Source organism: Kryptolebias marmoratus, linkage group LG3 (genome assembly GCF_001649575.2).
Source record: "Kryptolebias marmoratus isolate JLee-2015 linkage group LG3, ASM164957v2, whole genome shotgun sequence".
In the NCBI taxonomy this organism is placed as follows: Eukaryota; Metazoa; Chordata; class Actinopteri; order Cyprinodontiformes; family Rivulidae; genus Kryptolebias; species Kryptolebias marmoratus.
This window is the reverse complement of record NC_051432.1, coordinates 2,241,532-2,251,879: the sequence shown is the minus strand read 5'-3', so window position 1 is coordinate 2,251,879 and position 10,348 is coordinate 2,241,532. Positions and strand designations below refer to the sequence as shown.

The 10,348-nt window shown below is 40.7% G+C and overlaps 1 protein-coding gene across 1 annotated transcript in view; it reads left to right on the top strand.

Moving 5' to 3' along the window:
- Window positions 1-6,362, top strand: part of usp43a (ubiquitin specific peptidase 43a) — a 191,987-nt gene extending 185,625 nt beyond the window's left edge. The window contains exons 15-16 of the mRNA XM_017427695.3: window positions 899-1,060; window positions 1,154-6,362. Coding sequence (XP_017283184.1) covers window positions 899-1,060; window positions 1,154-2,283 — 1,292 coding nt within the window. The 3' untranslated portion in view covers window positions 2,284-6,362. The remainder of the gene's footprint in view (window positions 1-898; window positions 1,061-1,153) is intronic.
- The last annotated feature ends 3,986 nt before the right edge of the window (window positions 6,363-10,348 follow it).

The following is a 10,348-nucleotide window of genomic DNA, read 5'->3' as shown; positions in this document are numbered from 1 at the left end:
TTGTTACCTTGATTTTAGCCTCTAACCGTCTCTTCCATGGTGGGTATCGAATTTCATGGTTGCTCTTATAGCCAAGCATCTCCAGGATCACTGATGCTGAGTTGTACATCAGCTCATTGGTTTCCGTTATGGTGGTGGTGGGAATTTTACACTTGTGCCAATTCCCACCACCACCATCCCTATATATATATATATATATATATATATATATATATATATATATATATATATATCCCACAAAATAAATGTGAAGACATGTTATTGAGGTGAATTTTTTTTCCAGCATGAAGTGGAAAAGGTTTGAGCTGAAAGTCTTTTTGTGTAGAAGCAGTTGTTCTGTGTCAAAAAGACTATTCATTGTCCTCTTATGGCATTTTAGACATACCTTATAGAAAGGATGGCTGTCAAAAAGACTTGTTAATGCTGACAGAGTGAGCCACACTTGGTTCACATTTGTCATTTAAAAAAAGGGCATTGGACTTAATTAACCCTCTCAAGGCAGGTGTTGCAACAACATATCTGATTTTTCCTGTTACTCAAACTTAATTTGAGCATGAGAGGGTTAAGATAATATTTTTCATTGCCAGCTATTAGGTGTTGTTTTTTCAAATTCATACTATGTTTTTGGACTAGTGTTTTGATCGGTCAGATATTCTGGAAGTTACCAGATTTGAGAAATGTTTACAGTAAACCATCACATGGTGTAGAAATCAGTCCAAGCTCAAGTTCATGTTACTTCAAAATGAATAAGAGTCAGGGATAATTTCTTTCTTAAAGTATATAGTTTTTGTTTTACAGATAATACCATCAATTAAGATCGTTGGTAGTAGTTTCCTAGGAGGTCAATGTTTTTGTCCTTAGTTTCATTTCTGATCCCTCTTCCTTCTCTTATTCACAGGTTCCACAAGTTCATCAGCATCAGATCACTGGCTGATTAGGTTAACGGAGGACAACAAGAGAGGGAGTCTGGAGATTCGCTCCTCCACCACCTGCCCGTCTTCCATACCCGACTCGCCAGAGTCTCCAGTCTTCCATAATGATGGCTTTAAAGAGGAAAAAGGTAAGGAACCAGCTCATCTCTAAATGATTTGTCTCAAGATTTTCCCTTTCAATATAAAAACTGACAATTTTTTCTTGTCTTTATTATAATCAGGTGGATTTGAGAGCAGGCCGTTTGTCAGGGGTCTTCAGGGACGCAGTGTAAGCATGAGAGTCCCCAGCAAGACAAAGGACAGCCTGAGCAAAGTGCTTCCTTTGCGCTGGTCCTTGGGTTCTAAGGACAGGAAAAAACCGGACCAAGTGCCTCCCCCCGTCCGGGATCCTGACCCGGAGCTAGTTCAGTACTTGGAGTCTGGTCGCCGACCCCGGTGCACGAAAGATTCAATAGTAACACTAATGAATGAATCACAAAGAAGCACAAAGAAACGTAGTGGGAGTATTCGATCTTCTAGTGCTGGGAGTATGAGCTGTGTGGGTAAGGTGGAAGAGGATCCTCCTTTACCACAGGTCCCGGAGGGCCAGAGGAAGACAGAGAAGACTGCAGAGAAGACAACCAGTCTGAGACGGAAGAAGGAAAGTCAGGCCAGAGAAGAGAGTTCAGTAAATATTAGTAGTAGCTCCAGTAGCAACACTCTCACCAGGAGGAAGGATGGAAGGAGGCAGAGCTCCTCAAAATCCTCCCAAGATGCAGAGACGAGACATGGTTCCAATTCTGGAGTTCATCCCAGCCACAGCACACCCAGCCTTCAGGACGGGACCATGAGACGACAGAAAGAGGACTGGGCCAACAGGAATCACCACAGCACGAAGGAAGACAACTCCAAGACCAAGAAAGAAGATCTGCCAAAGAGCCACGACAGCCTGTTCGCTTTCCTCAAAGGCAACATCCTGAAGAAGGATAAGGACCCTAAGAAGTCCAAAGAGGGCGAGTCAAGCAAGGGAGGAAGTGAGGAGGAAGGCAGGAGGACTTCATCAAAGACAGCACTGTCCAATGGGACAGCAGGAGGCAGAACAGCAGTGGCAGGAGGCAAATCGAATGGTTCAAGCCATCAGGTTAATGAGCTGGTAAATGGGAAGTTGGGACGCTCTGACATTAAACGCTCGCAGAGCTCTTCAAACATACCCACCAAAGCAGAGCATGGCGTGCGCCGGACAGCGTCCTTGCATCGGAATGGGATGTCTACGGGACCGTCACGGACACTGACTGCAGACACCCTGCAGAGGACTCGCTACAGCACAAACTCTCTGGGACGCAAAAAGCCCGTCCCCGAGTCCAGCTTCTGAAGCAGATGCTTTTTTTTTTTTTTTTTTAAACCTGTCGCCTCCATCTGCAGAGATGTGAAATTTTATTTTCAGAAAATAAAGAACTCAAGTGATTTGCACAGCAGAGTAGAAATTAAAGGAACTTTAAATGGATGCAGTTTGCTCATTAGGCAACACAAAAGGGTATTTATCCCTGTTCTGCTTTTAATGACCTAGAAGTGCCTGATCAGCCTTAATGCAGTTTTAACCAATGAGTTTTGTCGGCGTCGGTCTAAAAACACGCAAACACAACTACACCCACCTGTGTCTTACTAATGTCGTGTTGGAGGACATCGCTCCACGTTGAGCTCTTGTGATTTTTTTGCTTACAATTGAGACACGCTGATTGTGTTCACTTTGAAGAATGTATTTTCTCCGCCGGGTTAAAAGTGGTGCTCTGAGGCAGCGATTTTCTGATTACCATTGATTATTCTTCATATAAACTGTGTTTATTTGAAGTGCAGGTTAGACTTTAGAAACAACGCTGTGTTTTAGCCGTGTATGATCACAAATGCAAGAGTTTATTCAATGCTTTAACTTTAGGAAATTTAAGAAGGTACATTTGTCTACTGTGAAGAAGGATAATGCAGTATGGACCTTTTTTTTTACATTTTTGAATTAATCTTCTGACCTCCTTTTGCTGCTACTGTTTTGTAGCCATTTTTAATGTTAATACATTCAGTGTTTTATAAATCATAACAACACTAAGTAGGTACATGTAGTTGTGGGCTAGGGTGGTGAGCACAACTGGTAAGGAGAGAACGAGGGTTTCCTCCTTCCTGAAAATGCAGAATGTAGCCACATTGCTTCTTTGTAAGCTGCTTTTTTGTGGGGAAGGTTTTGCCTCTTATAAACTTTATTTCAGAGAGTGTTCCCCTCCAAAAAGATTGCCTAAGAAAATTACTGATTGCGCTGTGATTTTGTGGAATTCGTACCGGAACATTACAGGAACGGATTTCTTTGCAGACATGCTTCACTTAAGAAAGACATTTTGGAGCCTAAAGCTTTTCCTGTCTGAGCATTTCTCAAAGAAACGCTGACAAAATGTCCCTTTATTAACAGGGAGAATGATCAGTGATAGGGAAACGCCGTTCACATTATAATCTAAATTTATTTTATTTATGCATTTACTGTGTGTCTGGCAATACAAACGATGTCTAATTGGCTGTTAGCGTTTTTTACACTTGTGCCAATGAATGTGTTCAGCCTCAACGAAGTTAAACCTTAAAGGGATAGTTCAGATCTGTAGAAGTGGGGTTCTGTGGAAAGGCTATGAACTACAATATGTTGTAGATAGTTCTTTGAACGGCCTCAGTTAGGAGAAATAAAGTTGAATCCTGACAGGATTGACGAGCTAACAGCTAGTCTGAGTGAGGCCAGGACCAAAGTGGATTTCTGCCACTTTAAAACAACTCCAGTCCTAAAAGCGGCTCATGTGAATGCCATTTTATGAACCTTTCCACCATCGACAGTTTCATAAATTATGATTAATCCAGAAGAAATAATATCATTTTCCTGCCCAAAGTAATGAGGGTGCACCTGTTATCCTACAGCACCAATAGCTGCTGCTGCTATTTGTGTTTCCAAACAACCACAGTAATCTATGTAAATGTGTCATGTGTTATTGACACTGATGTGAAGACAAACAGCTTTGGCCTCGGGCCGACTCAGACTATCTGTCAGCACTTCATCGTGCTCAGAATTAAACTCCATTTCTCCAACCGGAGGTCGTTCAGAGAGCCATCTACAGCAGGTTGGATATTAATTATTTATAACTTTAATGCAGAATCCTAGATATTGGTGCTTTACATGCATTCATATTTATTAAAATATTACCTGAGCACATCTTTGTGTAAGTTTTGAGCATTGTGTTGCACGTCTCTCTCAAAGTGCTGCGTGGAGGAACAATAAAACGCGTCGACCTTCAGGTCCACCAGCCCTCAGGAAACTGTTCTGTCAGGAATGATGATCCCCATTGTTTTTTTTTATTTCAGGCAGGATCAAAAAAAGAAAAGGGCCTTGAACACTAATAACAGTGGTTTGCATGTAGTTCAGTCAGGTGGGTGCTGTTCAGTAACCCAGCTTTGATATGCAGAGCAACTCTTTCTTTCCCTGTGCTGTGAGTCGGTCTTACATGGGGAGGAAAACAAAATGAAATGATGAAAGCCAAGTATTTTGTTTTGAGCCACACAGTAAATACAAAGAAAATAAACGGCGTCGGTCGCAAATTACTTCATATCTTGTTAGATGTGGTTTATTGGAGGCATTGTAATGTATTTTTTTATTTTTTTGTTAACGGGGCGTAATGAAGGTTTTTCTGTGCACTCTGCCTTGTCACAGACTGGAACACATCCTGTGAGCTGGGCATCGCAGACGTTTTTATATCCTGGTATATAATCAGTTTTATAGAGAAATATTTTTGCAGTACTAACATCCACATGCTTCGCATTTAAATAGTGGGTAGAGCGCAATTTGAAAAATGTTGTGTGGTTTAGAGGAGTGAAACGCCTTTAAGGTCAGCTGACACAAAGTGTTAACGTTTCTGTATTTGAATGAGTAACAAAAAAATTAATAAAATCACAGTCTGCTTAAACGCTGCTGTAATAAATCTGAAGTGAACTCAATTAGAAGAAGCCACTCATCTGAAACGAAATCTAATTGAAAACAGGCACCATAAGTTTTTAGTAAAAGTTGATTTTTTTTAACCAGCGGTTCATGAAGACCTTAAGATATCGACCTCAAAGCTCAGTACTGTTCTTGATGATGCCAACTTTTGAAAGTATTTCCAGTTTATGGCTAAACAGGTCATAAGTCCATCACAGGGACCCTTAGGCTACATTCACACTGCAGACAAATGCGACCCAATTCCGATTCTTCTGCGCCAATCTGACACATATTGGATTTTGTCATGGCATTATGAACGTGACAAATCCTTTTTTTTTTCATATCTGACCCAGGTCTTTTCAGTATGTGGTACCAAATCAGTTACATATCTGATGTTTTTCAAAGCAGTCTCATTGTGAATGTTCATGTCTCATTTCATACGACTTGTATGAGGTCCCTCACGTCAAAGTCTCACCACTCTTGGCTCCGACTCTGCATCCCAGCATGCCTCTGCTCCAAAAAAAGGGTCATTGTTAACATTTGCCCTTTTTTTTCTTTTCCGTCTTCTTTTATTTTTTAACATTTGGATGTACAGTTGGCCTCAATTGGACAGCAACTTCAGAATCAATACACACATGCGAACCCTCGCAGCGACCATATTTGCCTCCATAAACTCAGTGTGCAGAGTTTGACGTCGTATCTTCTTCTGCACACGAGGGTCGTTATTGGAAATGGAAACTGTTCACACTGGAGTCTGATGGCGGTCGCATTTAAAATGTAATGTGAACGGCCACGCAATCAAATCTGATCCTCAGCTCTTAACCACCCATGTTTAGAACTCCTTTAAGAAAAAATAATTGACATTGAAATCTGAGAGTGGGAGTTTTTCCCTAAGGGTTGTATCCTCTGTTTTGTAGAGGTACAAGTATACAAAACACTGATCAGGTCATGAATCATCTGTGGTACAAAAGAAATTAATAGATAATTGAGGCTGTTTGGTTTGTGTCTGTGATATACACTCATTTATGAGTTTGTGTGAAATGTTTTGGCGTTTTCAGCTCTCCTCGCTGAATGATTGCACCTCTTTTCCTGAGCGAAACGTCGAACACCAGGTGTTTGAAAGATTGGAATCAGTGACGCTTCGGTAATATTTCAATTTTTAAAACAAATTGTAAATATTTAATTTCCTTTACTTGACGTGGCATTATTGTTCAGCCTTTGTGCTCTTTTACTCGTTCTGCAGAGCAGGGAGAATATTTTTTGATTAGTATCAATATTTTTTTACTATTTTACTGTCATGTCAATGAGTCAGATTTGAAGTACTGGTACATGCTCTTTTCTTAAAAGCTGTTTATTTTTATACACTTTTTGTACTTTTCTGACAAATAAGCAATGAGATTTGTGTGAGCACTGCTGAGACGAGATGAACATTCCTTGAAAATACACTATTAAATCAATGGGTTGTGCGGACTGTTTTCTTTCTGAAACAGCAGGAGGTGGTTGACTGTGGCGTTTGTTTCACTGCAGCTGCTGTTTGGCCGTCTTCAAGTGGAGCTCCAAAGCCTGTCATTTTCCAATCAAAGACAGAAAAGGTCAAAATCACTGTTATGTGTAACACACGTGCTCAGACCTGCGCTTTTCACGGCCGCTCTCAAATCAGCAATTTGGCCGCTCCGGCTTTTTGTTTAGCCTAATCACCGCTTGCATTAGGGAAACGAAAATCTACAATCTTGTTCGCATTGAAACATGTCCAAACTCGCCCTCTTCACAGCAACAGTTTACTTTTTATCCTGTCAGACAGACTGCAATCTCAGACCTTTGACTTTAAAGGGCTATTCCAGACATTTTAAAGTAGTGGTCTTTCTATGGTAAAGTTCTGAATGATCAGTATCTTACCTGTTAACACTGTAAAAGGAGCTTAGGAGCTTTCCTAAATGAAAGCTTCTTAACGATCTCCGTTTGGAGAGAGAGACGGAGCTGATGAGCTAACGGCTAGTCCGAGCTAACAGCTACCATGGATCTCTGCCACCCTGAAACGACTCCAGTCGCACAAAACTCATGGCGGTTTATGCAAACAGCATTTTATAAACGTTTATGCTGCAGTCAGTTTTGTCATTTTTACAACCACAAGTAGCAGCAGCAGCTAGCTGTAGCACTTCTGGTGCTACAGTGGGAAATTCAGGCAGATCATTTTTCTGCTGAAATAGCAGTGTGATGTAAACGGATGGCTGCGTAAAGATTGAAGTAAAAGTGTTTTCATGAATCAGTTTGGTGAAAAGACTCCTCAAGACTTCAAAATTTCATAGTAGTTCATGCAAACACTGCTATTTAAATCTTTTTTTTATGTCAGTTTGCCATTGCATGGTTACTTTGGCAGAAATATGATGTTCTGGAAGTGCTACAGCTAGCTGCTGCTGCTGCTGTTTGCTCAGATAAACACCAGTACAACTCTGCATTAATAACCATGTAATGTGAAATTAACAGCAGGGTAAAAAGGCTGTGCTTTGCAGAGTAGAGTTGTTTTAAGTGAACATTGGTCCAGTTTTATTTTAGCAGCTACTATTAATTATTAAAACAAACAAAAAAAAAAGAATCATTAAATTTAATTAAGATGTCATTCTGCTGTTCAGGGTTTGTCTACTAAATAAAGAACTGAATTAATTTAGGTGTTTTTACTTTGCCAAATTAAACACTTCTTTGATAAGCCATTATTTCTGGAATTAAATGTGTTTTTTGTTCTTTTTTTATACAAGAACAAATTTGTGTGTGTGTGTGAGGAGGAGAGGGGAGAGGGCTGTAAAAAAGAGCAGTATGATTAATAATTGGGGACATCGTATTAATTGAAACATACTGCCTGACATTTGAAACGCATGTTTTGCGTAAGAAGTGGAGCAGGATAACCTTGATGGTGTCTAAAACCAATCAGTCACTAATCAGTAATAAGTCTGCAGCATGACTGAAGCACAACTACAGGATGTTTTCCTGGCAGAATGCAGACGAAGCTGACTGCAGTTGAGATGGGAAAAGTTTTCTAACAAAGTCCTGGAGCCTTTTTTCTACATATTGAAGCTCCTAAATTAGTTGGTTATTGATCTGAACAGTTATGGTTCTGGTTTCCACTGAGGGGAGGTTTTGTCTGTTGAAGAGTTTTTTACAAAGCGGCCATCAGATGCATCATTTAACCCGTTTCTCTCTCTGCTTGGATTTTATGTCCAGATGATTTGCAGCTTCTCCCAACTTTTTGAAAACTCTTACAACAATTAAACTTTTTAAGATTCAGTGACACTGTCCAGACACTGAAACTCCTCTCCTTTACCTTTGTGCCTATTATACTGTATATAAAGGGCTATTGGTAGTATCTCACAGAGCTCTGGCTGTGGGAGATAAGTTGGCGATTTAAATTTGTGAGAAAATAGGCACAACGTTGCCGTCTCGCTGAATTCAGACTTTTTTGCAACCAGAGAGCCGTGTGGCCACATTTTTGTATCCTGCAGCCTGTGAAGCTCTTTTCATGCAAAGGGATAATGACTGTACATGTTTCTTTGCACGTAACCATGGTTACCAGAGGGGCGGGGGATGATTTCAAGCACATTCCCTCCTTCCAAAGCTTCCAGCCTGCTCTTCTAACTCGAGCACCTGGGCAGAGAGCTCTCCAGCCTCGTCAACACTCACCTGTGTTAACGAGAAGCTACCCAAATCATGTCAGCAGGTCCTGTTGAGGCTGAAAAGCAGTGGAAATTAGGATTTTTTTGGGGAGGATTAAGTTCATTATCATGGCAAAGAGGGCTTTTGCAATAATTGTAACTCATCTTATGCCTCTTCAGAACATTCTGAAGCACCATTATAAAAACTGATGCAGCAGCCGTTATGACGAATATTTGTGTCCATCTCCAAACTTTTGGCCACTGGTGTAACTTTTAATATGATGATAGACAGATTTTGACCAGTTTTTAAATAATAATTATGCATCATCAGTGTGTTGTTGTTTTTTAACCTGGACATTCTGGGCTGTAGCCTTGCATATTTCCTGTCTCTCATGCGATTTACAGCTCCACTGCTCTGGAATTTACAGGTTCAAGTTGCCTACAACAATTTTGAGAGAAAATTTGTGGCACAGATTCTTTCTGATTGTGTTCCAGTTTCAGGCAACAAGACTGTGAGCCACTGTGACAAAAAGACAGAGATTTATTATTATTATTATTATTATTATTATTTAAAGCCTTTTGTCATGTTTACACAGATGATAGTGTAGAGGTTTGTAAAAAGGTCCTGGGGTCATCCTCCACAGATATTTTGTGGGGGTTTTTTTTCAAACAATGCAGAGAAAATGTAAAGTGCAGCATCCAGCAGGTTTGTGGAGCTTCATGTAGCAGAGAATGGGCATCAAAAATAAACCAGTCTTCAGCAGGTCAGTGGATGTGCCGATAACTATTACCTTGAGATGCACTTCAGTCAATAGTGCAATTTCCTGAAGGACTTTGTGTGTGGATTTAAAAGGGACAAACACTTCTTTCTAATACTGTTATTGAAGCGTGGTGTTGCATTTTACAGATATCCAATAAAATCCTAAAGAAATGAAAGCAAAGCACACAAATGGAAGAGTAATGGCAGAAAACAGAGTGTCACCCCAATTACTGACTGGCCCTCAATCAAAGGAGCAAAAGAGCTTATAACTCTGGAGGAAGTCTTTTCTGAAGTCTGTCTGATGTGCAGCTCTTTGACAGCTGCCTTCTAGTGTACTTCTAGCAGTCAGGCTTTTCTAGAAAACAGCAGTTTTCTAGGGGTGACTACATGTATCGCTGTAGGTGCACATCAAATTAAATAAAGACCTGGAGAAAGAAAATTTACACATGAGACATTTTTTTTATCTGTCACATTTAAGCTGAGAACAAACAGTATGGTGTCTTCAATCATACGTAAATGTCACTAGCAAAAAACAACTGATCACCCAGAAGATGTGGTCTAGTCCACATGCAGACCTGTGATGGGTACGTAAATGATCCAGTTTGCAGGGAGTTGGCACGTCTAGAATGAGAGGGCATGGGTGGGGGCATCCTGAGTGGAATGATTGTGTTATCGGGTAGTTGCTGGAGCATTTGGCAGTCAGTCATAAGAGTAAGTGAGGGTCAGCAGACACAGGATGCTTTGTAGAAACATTTGAAAGCGTTACCAGCACTTGACAGGAGTCATATCGCAGGTTTGGTGGTTGCATTGTGCAGCTGCCCAGCATGTGATGCGTACCGATGTCACAGTGGCCTAATGTTGGAACCAATGAGTACCTGAGGACATCCACACATGCCATGAAGGTTCCAGCTGTCTGACACACCAGACTAATCATCATATTGTGCACCAAGCATTACAGTACCCCATGACATCTGCTCCTGCCATCTACACACAAGTGTTGGACCTTTAAAACACCCTGTCATCCTTGCACTGTGTCTGA